The sequence below is a fragment of the Micropterus salmoides genome, unplaced genomic scaffold, assembly GCF_014851395.1.
Source record: "Micropterus salmoides isolate LMB-PRFRI ecotype aquatic unplaced genomic scaffold, ASM1485139v1 Ms_hic_scaffold_6, whole genome shotgun sequence".
NCBI classification, from domain to species: domain Eukaryota; kingdom Metazoa; phylum Chordata; class Actinopteri; order Centrarchiformes; family Centrarchidae; genus Micropterus; species Micropterus salmoides.
The window spans coordinates 17,802,060-17,814,599 of record NW_024044348.1 but is presented as its reverse complement, the minus strand read 5'-3'; the positions used below and the strand labels follow the sequence as shown (position 1 = coordinate 17,814,599).

Sequence of the window (12,540 nt, the reverse complement as noted above, 5' to 3'; positions counted from 1 at the left end):
GACTAAAATTGAATGGATTAGCCAATCTATTCTGAGCTCTAATGAGATTAGAGACATGGGTCGCGGCGGCGTGGTACCTTTCGTTGAGCTCCTCGGGGAACATTTTCACTGTCAGCAGTCCTCCAGACGTGGAAATGGCGTTTTTGATACTAAGGATGCCGCGGGTGCCAGGGGACAATAACAGACATTTGAATGCACGCTCACCTGTGCCGCTTTTGTGGCGCGCGGATTCCTAGAAGTCGAAGTAGTAGTGGAAGTAGTAGTAGTGGTAGCAGCAGCAGTAGCGGCAGTAGTAAAGGAGGACAAAATGAAGTACCAGAAATATATCACGGTGATGCAGATGGCCATGGGAGTGACAGCCTCCAACAAAGACTGCCTTCCCACTAAGAGACAGCTGTGGTGAGTAGAGAGAAGGAGGCGGAGGTGCGCGTGAGGATGAGTATGTGCGTGTGTTGATGCGTGCGTGCGTGAAAAGAGTGGCAAAGGTATAGTGTGTCTTCATGTGGAGAAAAAAATAGCTTTAAAATGCTTTACCTTGTTGGCATGAAAAGCTGGCCCCCTTTCCCCTTCTCCTGTGTCTCGTGTGAAGTTGAAGCCGAGCAGCTGTTGACGGAAGTCGGCTGCCTCCATCTCCCTTCGCCTTCAACAACTGGTTCAGATTCACGACGGTGACATCCGCACACAGCAGGCGTTTAGCCAGGGAAGAAGAGGCTTGCACAGGAGCTCGGTGCTGTGTGCGTGCTGTGCCTCTGTGTTTCGCTTGGCGAACTGTTTGTTATGATCTGCCGGCGAGGGTGAGTTTCACATGCAAGCGGTCGGGGGAGCGGACAATACAGAGCAGGTGTATTCACAACAACAGCATAAAACAATGCTGAGCGCCGTCCGATACAGTCCGCACCTGCACGCACTGCTTGTTCTCCTTCCCCAAGCCTTTTAACGATCATTCATTTGAAGCTTCCGTGTGTAATTTTGGTGTTTAGAATTTTCTCACCAGGTCTCTGTTCTCAAATCTATTTTTTGATCTGATGTAGTAAAAACAATGTCTCGTGATGTCTCATTTATTCAGTATGCTGCCTCCATTTAGTTCACCATGTGTAGGAGTGATGCTAAGTAGTCAAGATCATTGGCAGCTTGTGTGTTTTTATTTGAATGTTTCCACTTAATTTATTTCTTATCAAAGTTTGTTAGTATTTGCCGATCTGTACATTTTCCACCATGCACCCAGCTGAGCCACCAACCTTACCTGCTTTATAGGAGTCACCTATACTTTTTAGATTTATCTGTTTGTTATCATCAATTTCTCTTTTTGATTGGTTGTACTGCATTGTTGGGCTGGAACCAAGGATTATTTTCACTATCAGTTAAACTGTTGATTATTTTTAATTATCATTTGATGTGTAAATTTTCAGAAAATAGTGAAAAATTAGGTTTAAGGTGCTGACCATGAAGCGCAATGTCCCCAGTTAGAGTCTTGTCATCTCACTACTGTTGACTGTCTAATGAAGCATATAATATGACCCAAAATACTTCCAATACTAGCCGTCACAAGGTCCCAGAATCCAAGGTGTCACCTTCAAAATGTTTGCTTTGTCCAACTAACAGACTAAAATCCAAAGATGTCTCTTTACTAAATAATGGATTTGTTGATAGAAAATAAATCTGCAACCATTAATCATTTAAGTCGCCTTTCAAGCAAAAATGCTCAACATTCTCTAGTTCCAGTTTTTCCAATGTAAAGATTTGCTTTTCTTTCTCTTTTGTGATATTAAACTGAATATTTGAGGGGGTTTGGACTGTTGGTCAGACAAGACAAGACAATTAAAGACGTCACGTTGGGCTTCATGTGATGGACATGGTGATGTTCACTATTTTCTGCCCTTTTATAGAACAAACAACCAGTCGCTTTATCAAGATATAATCCTCAGACTAATCAATAATGAAAAGAATCGTTAGTTGCAGCCCCTGCAATGATAGTAGGCTGTTACACCAGATCTCCTGTGTTATGATTACACTATAGGTCATAGGTAAACTGTAAATCTGTTGCTTTTTTTTTGCTCATTGATATTGTAAGGCTCATTAATTAAAAAAACAGGAAAATCAAAAACCATTACACAGCAGAGTAGACTAATCATAGGCTCTCATTATTCGCACATTGGGAACATTCAGTTCTTCTTCTTCTGTAATCCACATAGATAACATTGAGCATGGGGTATAATCCTTCCAGATTGGCATTACTTTACAGTGAGAAGACAAACACTGGTTTATTGTAATGGTCGTTCATCCTATATATAGGAACACATGGCTTTATAACTGGCGTGCACAGTCGTCTGGAGTAACACACCTGACTGGATCAGAAGGCACCACACAGGGGAAAAGGATAGGTTTTTCTCCTCTTAGCTCGTGACTGCCCCGTCAAATATGTGTTGCAAAGGACATGGTGGTGACTGGGTTTTGACACTTCTCCCTTAAGAGAGGCGCGGCTGTATGTCTGGGGCCATCACTTCATGGTGGGGGAAGGGGCACGGCCATTAAAACAGGATTACTGTATTGCCTCCGACAGCCACTTTAACGAAGGGAAGCTGAGCCAGCGTGTGCCTGCAGTGTGTGTTTCATGAAGTCACCCCATGCATTCAATGGGATGCCATGTTTGTCTTTATTCAGTGTGAAGTCAGAGGTTAGAATCAGTAGCCTTGCGTGCGCACAAGTAACTCAGTTACTGTGAATACCTAGATTGAGGTAACACTCAATAATGTAAGGCATAATTTTAAATTGGACGACTTACCTAATAACCAAGTTTACATGAGTTTTTTTATAGTCACGTTTATATCCAGATGTGTGGTAAGCTAATGGTGGTAGGAATATAACAGATAACTGCTGGAGGAGCTACTTATTATAGCTCTATCTATTCATCCACCCGTCAGTCCATCTCTTTTTATAGCCGCCTATAGTTGGCCTTATTTAGTTGTAGTTTAGTTTTTTAGCTCAGCCCAGGAAAACAGTTTTCCCCCAACATTGCTATACATGCAGTATTATTCAAGCGCACTGTGTTGCATCCGGTTCACTCTTTTGACCTATGTGGCACAGAATAAAAACTTCAAAAGAAACCCTGCTGAGCAGTTTGTAACTTTATACATGACAAGATGACAGTGTTATTCAAGAGAGTATAAAAATAAGTGCTCTAGTGTCCTAAATTCAATATCAAATGTGGCTTGTTCTCAAAAGCTGTTGAATTGAATTGGGTGCAAATGAAACAAGTTGGGAGCAAATGTCAATATACTTTCTGCAGTTGGAGGTCCTTCCATCCACGCCATAAGGTTGAGTTGAGAGCCGTGGTTGAGGGGATGATGCAGAAAAAATGCTGATGGTGAAATCCAAGACACGGCACAAGGTTTTGGTTGTGATAAGAGTTACAGTAAAAAAATGCAGACGTGAGATGATTTAGAACTGACTCAGGCGCAGTTCCTTAAACCAAACAAGAAGACATAATGGAGACATTACTTTTTTTCTAAGAGCAGGTGAACAGTTAAATGTGGGGGTGGTTGTGCGCCAAATGGTTTTATGATCTTCCGAAACACTCGACCCCCTTGATTAAAAATCTACTCCCCTCCATCCATCATGTTTCACTTGATCACAAAATTAATCACTTGGTATCATTTATTTTACTAAATGAGAATGTTTATGTGTATTGCATTTTATATATGGACAATGATGCAGCCCAATAATAATTAGTTGGCTCTGTACATGATCATGATTACCACCTCTTCGATAATCTAAGCTCAGTAAAGCCAAAAGGTGTCAAGTACATATTCTGAACAGGTGATTTTATGATGTAATTACTCAGTACATGTACTTTACGGGTACTCCTGTCGACCATCTGCAGCAACTTTACAGCGTTTACAGAAAACTGCATTTACCATATGCATTGCTTTAATGTTGCTGAGGCAAAAAGAATGGCATTTGAATAATGTGAAAAACAACAACAATCTTGGTAGATTCATGTGTATGTAGAGAGCTCATTGAAATGGTGGCTTTTTTACATACCGGGAATTTAATAATCTCATTGTCATAATTGCTCCATCTTGCAAAGGGCAGAATCAAATTGTATAGAGGATATTCAACCTTTATTGATTATAAAACATTTGTTGTTCCTAAAACTTGACTTTACAGACAAAACAAATGTCCATGAATGTGTGTGGTTGATGGTGTTCTTCTGGTAACACTCCCTGAATTCTTGCTTCTTCACAGAATATTTTGTTTGTACGCCCCCTGGTGTTTTGGAGAATACTGCAATGGATAGCATGTTGAGCATAAACGCCTCTGTGCACGCACCATGTTGCCTCGCACAAGCATAATCAGTGCCTCCTTAGTACATAATTCAGGACCTATTCAGTTTGAAAAATCAACGGCCAGTCGGGATACTCCTACACTCGACCGACCGGTGGTGTAACTTCATCTTTCAGTCAGGGACAGACATTTGTATTTAGAGGGGTGGCCCAGCTTTGCTGTGGTCCAGCCAAGTCTCACTGACTAGTGTGGTTTTTTGCTTATCACACATCTGCTACAATGTCTGTGAGAAGTCACCAATTTGTTTTGTTTCAGGTGTACTTAACCAAACATTGTTAATCGAGTTATGCTTGATCCGATTACAACCTTAATATCCGATTACTCTGTTAATTTGTTTAGCTGTAATAATCAGCGTATTGTCTTATTCCTCTTGTAGTTTAATTGTTTAAAGTGTTGTCCAGTATTAATAACATGGAGTTAATGCGCTAACTATAAATCATCACATCAAAAAAACGAAAACGTCATTGAGGAACAACAGTACAGGACCTACAGTACACGACACTCATTATACAAAACACACAGCGGTCTATAATAATCACCGCATTGTAATTAGTTTGAGATGATCCATAAATAATAATTAGCCTGATGACGTGTGTTAAAACTGGTCGTAGCTCTTCCTAATATGTGGGTGTATTGTCCTGTTTTGTGTGCCAGATGTCTACTCTGCAGCTCCGCCTGGTGTTTTCAGTCCACCTGTTTAATGATGCATAAAGTCAGCGTCCCTTCTTCTCCCCAACACACACACACACACACACACACACACATGCACACGCACACATGCAGCAGCCTCTCTGCCCTCTGATTTGCCTGTCCACACGTCCTCCCTCCCAGCTCTTCAGAGGAGCACACACATTCAACTATTCGTGTCCTACCCCCTCTACTCTTCCAGTCCACTCATGGAGGCCATGATGCGTAAGCTCACACAAACTGACAATGCCGCGCATTAGTTACCTCAGCAGGAGCCCAAGTCCAGGGTGGGCCTGTCATGATAATCAGTACTTTTCTGAAAAACATGCAGAAATACTTGTTTTTTTTTCTCCATCACTCTCAGTATCGGTCTCCCTAAAGTCAAAAAAAGCCTTTTTGTATTAAAGTTATGAAGTCTGATCTTAAAAACACTAGTCATGACTTCATGGCGGTCGTGTAGCACACTACTTTTACTCTCCACAAAGCTATATAGAGTATATGCGAAGGTGCACACATGTATTTTTTGTGTGTGCGTTTCTATTCAGAGTTTCTGTCCATTAGGAACTCGCATGTTCTTACTTTGGCAGAACGGTTGTAATCTCCTCTCAGATGGTTTATGCCACTAAAGGGAACAGATTACACAGGGTTTATTGACTCGTGGCTCACCCCCTTACCCCCACCCGCTCTCCGGGCATCCTGTGGGTGTGTGTTTACGTGTTTGTTGGTGTGGGTGTGTGTCAGTGTAGATTTGTGAGTGTCTGTGCCAGTGTGAGAGTCATACTTGCCAACCCTCCTGATTTTCCCACGAGACTCCCATTTTTCATTGCCCTCTCCCGGTTTCCTCCCGGGGTCAGAAATCTCCCATATTTCTCCCCAGTTATGACAAATGTTCACACCTCTTTGTCCTGTTCACTGCCACAACCTGTATTTCTCACAGTTTTTTTCTTTACAGCCTTTTATCTTTGTTGTTGCCGTTTGCTACACATTTTTTGGCATGTTTACCGCGAACAGCATCATCATCTGTTCATGCTATATCAATATAGCATAGAAGCTATTGGTTATGACATATGTTAATAGTTCTGAAACCTTTAGTTCTTGTAGAGGTATGTTGTTGTTGTCGTCATATTTATCGGGTGGGTGGTGACAGGGCAGTGGATAAGACACATGCCTTTGGTGTGAGAACCTGGGTTTGAATCCACTATGAGACACCATTGTGTCTCTGAGCGAGACACTTAACCCCTAGTTGCTCCAGAGGCGTGTAACCTCTGACATATATAGCAATTGTAAGTCGCCTTGAATAAAAGCGTCAGCTAACTGAATAAATGTAATGGGTCTGTGTGAGCTTTGTTTGACATTTTGCTAATTACATATATCCAGTACTATGTGTTCTGTTCAGTGTTGCTATTATTTACTGAGAATCCAAAATGCTCCCACACGGGATCAAAATGATATATGAGGGTATTTTTGATCTGCTCTGGATTCTCATTGTTTTTTACCTTAGAGGGGCTAGCAGTGGTTGGGCAGACAGAATCTAAAGGCAACAACAGAAAGGTTGCTGGTGATGTGAAGGGTTGTGCATGTGAACTTTGTGGGATGTTTGAATCATTTATCACCATTGATAAACCAACAGCACTTGGAAAAAACCCACGAGGAATCGCGACTCGCATGACCTGTTCATGGCAGGCGAGCAGAACAGAGAGAAAATGGTCAACATTATGTAAAGTGTACGGTGTATGTTACAGTGACTAATGAATAGAGACTGCAGCTCTGCAGCTTCGCAAGATTAAAGCAGAGCTACCGTGTGTAACAACCCCCCCTGAAATACATACATGATTTGACCATCAGTCAACTATACGGAATGCTTAAAAAATTCTGATTTGACTATGTAAATTCTTAGTTGGGTACACCCCTTAGATGTCTTTTAGTCAGGCTTGCTTATTAGATTCAGATCAGGTTTATTGCTAAGTAAGTTTGCACATACAAGGAAATTCTACTCTTCAAAGTCTGATATCGAAATAAAGCGTAAGTTTGGCATTGCTGCCAAAAAGAAGTTTTGTATTTGCACCAGTAATGAATTATTTGAAATAATATTAAGTCATGTTTGTTTAATACAGTGCGTACCAAATTAAAATGTGTATTTTTAATCTGTAGCTTCCTGTAACGTCTTGAGGCAAATGTACTGTTCAAGATGTTCTTGTTCTTTCTAAATCGTAGTGAAGTGCTATACTAGTGATAATACAACTTTGACTCTTCAGCTGCATCCTCCTTGAGTCTGGCTGCAGTTCTTACAGAGAGCAGGTCTGGATTCTGGTAATGGGGAGCCTAACTAAGGGTCTGGTAATGGCTGCTCAAAGAGCCTGTTGGCGTCAGTGATGGTAACAGAGGCCTATCAGAGACTCATCGTCTCTAGTCAGAGTCAGATGCGGAGCAGCAATGACTTTTAGAATCTGTGAGTCACACGTTCTCGGCCTCTGGTGACTCTCGACTGTCACGATGGCTCACAGGGTGCTGACAAGATGGAATCCATCACTGCCGTCCCTCAGATAGAGAAGGACACAGCAGAGGGGGATCCACTTTTATCTGACAGAGATCCCAATTTATTATTTTATTTCCCTGTGCCTGGCAGTTTTATATCTGTCTGTCGGCATTGAGATTTTCTAATGTTACAGGAGGCATTTCATTTTTCTTAATATGATTTAACATTATACTGTAGTGAAGTAGAGTGTCTGGAAAGAAAGAGAAAGAGGTTGTCAGTGAAATAGGCTGCTATGTGTCTAAAGCACCCTTAGTGATGATCCTTTTTTATCATGGTCTTTAAGCATCACATTAACTACAAATCACAAATTATTGCTGATCATTATTTAGTGTTTAATGACTTTAGATAGATTTTTATCTTCCATTAGATTGATGAGTTAGTTGCCACAAGCATTGCTATGTCATTGGAAAGTCAAACCCAAACAATAATGAGGAAACATGGATGTTTTGAACAAGATTTGGTAGTTTCTTGGATTGAAAATGTTGCAGCTTGTTTCCTCAAGTACTCTGGTGTACCAGCAAGGGAGAGTTTCCTGTGACCACGTTTTTTTGTTTTTCTGTTTGCAGCCACATTATAGGATGAGAGTAACGACATAACAAAATTAAGCGGACCACTGTTATGGATTAACTATAGTAGCTCAGTGAAAATCAAGCATAACCCTTTAGTATTCTTAGTATTCTTATAATTTGTATTGACCTGAAATACCTTATAGCCTAATTATGCAACATCATCAGTATTGTCTTTTTACCATCCCACTCTGAATTTCACAAACATGGCTGCTGCTTTTACTCTTGTTTTTTTGTAATGATAAACTGGTCTGTATTTCCATTGGAGAATGTTTTACAATGACCATAATGACCTCAGAGGGCTCCCACTTCTGATTAGAGCAAGCTGTGAAGCCAAGTGGGTACACTAGTGTTTGACCTCTATAATCCAGTTTTGTTATCACATCTTATTTGCATTGACACCCAGGTCAAAGCTATATGCTTAGTCTCCACAGTATAGCTTAAGTGTCCATTTTCAAGAAATAGATGGAGCCACACTAACAGCTATTAGTACTACTGACACCTCTTCCTGTGTTTGTTTAAGCTTCTTTCAGGACTTTCCCCTTCTTGTAGCGGGCAGTTATCTGTAAAAATCAAAGGTTGCAAAAGCAAAGCAAAATGTATAAAACATACTTATGGTTGGTGGGATGATGTATGCAATAGATAGGGCAGCATCTCAGGCTACGTTTGCTTTAGCCCAACTTGTCTTCACAGCAAATCTCTGCTCACACATTGAGTTTCCATGTGCCTTAAAGCTGAGTTTGTGTTTGTATTTATTGATGTGTGTTATGCACATGGGAGCAGCCTTGCTTTTTGAAACCAGCATTTGATCTGCCTGTCACCCTCCTCTCCACAGGGGTCAGACAGCACTCGGACATGAGCGTCGCGTCCCGCCTGGTTTGATACATGTCTATATGCCTAATCTGGTCTGTCCATCTGTCTGGCCCGTCTGGCCTAATCAGAGTCTTGATCTCACCACAGATTTTCTGTCTGCACAGGTGGCTTTCAAAGGGCTTACAGACTACAACTACTAAATAATAAGCTTTGTTATGTTTCCTTGTTTTCTTTTCTTTCTCCTTGGATGTTGTCAAGGATGTTTTTAGCCAGCCAACATATATGTGTCATGCACCTCTTGTCACCCCTTGTCCCCTGAAGTAGGAGGGGGGCCGTGAGCAGAATGATGCATGTTCATCGGCTGCCATCACTTCCAGCTGAACAGTCGGGCATTACGAAGCAGTGAGGACGACCTCTGAGCCATAAGCTGACAATGTCCCTCTGTCCTTTGTCCCTTTGCGTTACGGTCTTAGTCCTTTTGTCTTTCGGCCCTGTGCTCCTTCATGCTTTGTTCACCTGTCTCCTTGAGTTTCAGCTTTTTTTTGTCTTTTTTCTCCAACTTTTGTTTTTCCCACCTGCCCTGGTTGGTGAGTGAGTTTATATGGTAAAAGTAAAGGTGGTGTAAGTAAAACCAATGACTAACATGCCGGCCGGGTAAAAGCTTCTTTGAAAAGGTCTGAGGATATAAAAGGAAAGAGGAAGAATCAGCGGAGCTATTTTGGATGCACCACTGTCGCCCGATGAACTGGAAGATATGAACAAAGGCAAATCACAGGATCAAAGGGCATCCATCAGAACTCTGTTTAAAATTTTGGTCAGAGCATTGTCCATTGTTATTCATATACATGATATAAAAGCAGTTGAAGGGAAATCGTAGTAGGGCATTCTTGTCTAGTTAAAACCACCTGGGCAGAGGAGGACAGGAAATCTGTGGTGGGATCACTATTTCTGTAGTCCTCACAGAATGGAACCAATTGTTCTGCAATGTCCTCTCCATCTGAAGATATGTCATAACACACTACCTCAGAGTGGTAGCCCCCCAACCCTTAGTCCATCCCCTGTTATCACCCGTTGAAGAGAATAGTTCAACTGTCTACAAACAAAGTATTTTACTGGTTTAAATATAAAAATGCATTCCCCGGCTTTCTCGGTTGCTATTGACTGATTTCTTTGTAAAGGATGTGGGTTGATGCACACACTTCAATGCCTTCTCCACCTCAGTGCCAACAGTGCAACATTAGCTAATGTTAGCTCAGAAATGGAGTCTGCTAACCTCAACAAATGGCCGGCACCCACCATAACACAAAGTCCAAAGTCAGAGCTTTATTACAAAGCATATGAAATATGTTGTGATATTGTGGTTTCATGGCTAATGTTAGATTAAGTGGACGTATTGCTTGACAGCTAACATAAAATACTGTCTTGAGTGGATAACGTCAGCTAATTAATCCAGATTCCCGGAGCTGATCTGGCAGACATGGCTGCGTGTCGGCCATAAGACTTTCTGAAAAGTACACTTATAACCATTGAATATAAATTTTAATCATACATATAGTAATACAAATGAAATAAATAAAGTAAATATTATATATATTTGATATAATATTTTTTAAATCTCTGATCATCATCATATATTCTTTGTGTTCTTAAGATGCTTTCAGGCAGCTAGCGTCAGTGTTCTGTATGAGACAGGTGCCTCAGAAGCCTAACTTTCTAGTGAAGGCATCTTCTAAGAACATTGGTTTCAGGGCAGCACTCATGGCAACGTGTGATGTCAGCACGGCGTCTTGTTTCTCTTCTGGCTGTCAGTCACTAGCCTTAGTGTCAGCTAGGTATTGAAAAGGCAAATGGCTAACAGATGCCTCAGAAATCATACCAAACAAACTTGGTAGGTTACAGTCACAGGCTAAAAAGTACTAAAAACTTACATTTGTAGACGAATTTGGCTTGTTTGTCTGCCATCTTGTCAATTTTTTGTGAGTTACCGCAGGCACACAGATCATCGAGTCATCATTAACGATGCCTTCAAAACTGACTGTTTGAAGGCATCGTATGAGACAGGATGATTGATGACATCTTCTGAGACAGCATTTTTACCCACTTCAAACACAGCCAATATCAGTTTAATGGCTTGCTCTAGAGCTTTAAATCATATCACACGATCTTCATCAGCAGATGGAGCTCAGTTGTCATGGAATAGTAGAGGTTCATATTATTTATACTTCATGGACTTCTTGTCCATATTGGCTCAAAAGCGGAGCTTGAGACAGTTTGACTACAGGGTCCATTAAGTAGCTGTTGTGGAGGTTTTGATCATATCACATTTTTGATCATATCACATCATCTTTTGAACCTCAGCTTTTATGTCCACAGAAAAAAAGTGGAAATTTAAAAATCTACACTTCAGTGACAATTGGGCAAACTCCAACTGCTGATGAAATTCATGTGACATGAGAACAGCTAAGAAATTGACTCTGTGTTAGACTGTTTTATCAACTGTTGTTTCCAAGGTCAAAGATTAACTTATATAATCCTCTTATAGTGTGATGTTAGTCTGGAATGATGCAACCTTTTTAAATTAATGAATTAATTATTTTTTGATAAATGTATTCATTTTATCGATTGTAATTTAATCACGTCTTTACATCTAACCAAATTATAATTGAAGAACATACAGTACTGTTCTGCCTTACATATATCAATTGATGAATCAACTAAAGGTGGTTTGTTTTTTTACAGTTAGGCAATAACATTTACAAATTGCTGGGATTCTGCGATGAGGTAATATGTAAAGCTTTGCCAGTAGCCTCTTAAATCCAGGGCAGGAGGGAGATACTCTATTTTGGGCTGAAGTCTCATGGAATATTCATAAACTTCACTTCTCACTGCAGTCACTGCCTGATGTGTCTTGTTATTCCTTTATTTTTGTGCTGTAAGATGTCGACATTGTCTGTTGCTTGCGCTGAAGGGGTCACTTTGGGTGTGCACTGTGAGTGCACTCTAGCATGTTTGTGAGCTTCTCCATATTTCCCTAGAGGCAGTGAAAAGTGAAACTAACTTATGTCTGCACAGACAGCCATACTGTATCTAATCCACTGGCTTGCGTGGCTCAATATATCTTACTAAAATCCTGCAGCATCACATAAGATAAATCATTCATAGGCCAGCAGCAAGTGAGCAGTCATACTTCTCCACTGCTCCTTCTGGTGTTCTGTGTACTTTTAATATTAAAATATTAACCATACTTTCAGTCAACAAAATGTTTCAGTCTTTCTATTTTCATACATGGCTCTAGTTATTTTGCAAGTCTGTGTTGTATTAGGTAAAATAAAAGAGGACAAAAGCACAGAAAAAAGAAAAATTACCATCTGAACAAGTCTTTTCTTTAAATGACATGAAAATAGAACTATAGGCATCTTCCAAAGGTAAATAGACTTTTTCATTCACATTCACTTTTTTCTTTTAAGGTTTATTTTAATCAGTCAACTCCTTGTTTTGATCTTGATGTAGTGATCCACATTGCTTAAAAAAATGTCACCTGATTGTGGAAGTGTGTATAAAATCCTTGAGCCAAATACTCCATGTATCTTTGTT

At 40.5% G+C, this 12,540-nt stretch overlaps 1 protein-coding gene across 1 annotated transcript in view; it reads left to right on the top strand.

The window, feature by feature from the left end:
• Positions 1 to 266: 266 nt before the first annotated feature.
• The window catches only part of tjp1a (tight junction protein 1a), a 106,174-nt gene continuing 93,900 nt past the window's right edge, over positions 267 to 12,540 (top strand). Inside the window, 1 exon segment of the mRNA XM_038700548.1 lies at positions 267 to 399. Coding sequence (XP_038556476.1) covers positions 308 to 399 — 92 coding nt within the window. The 5' untranslated portion in view covers positions 267 to 307.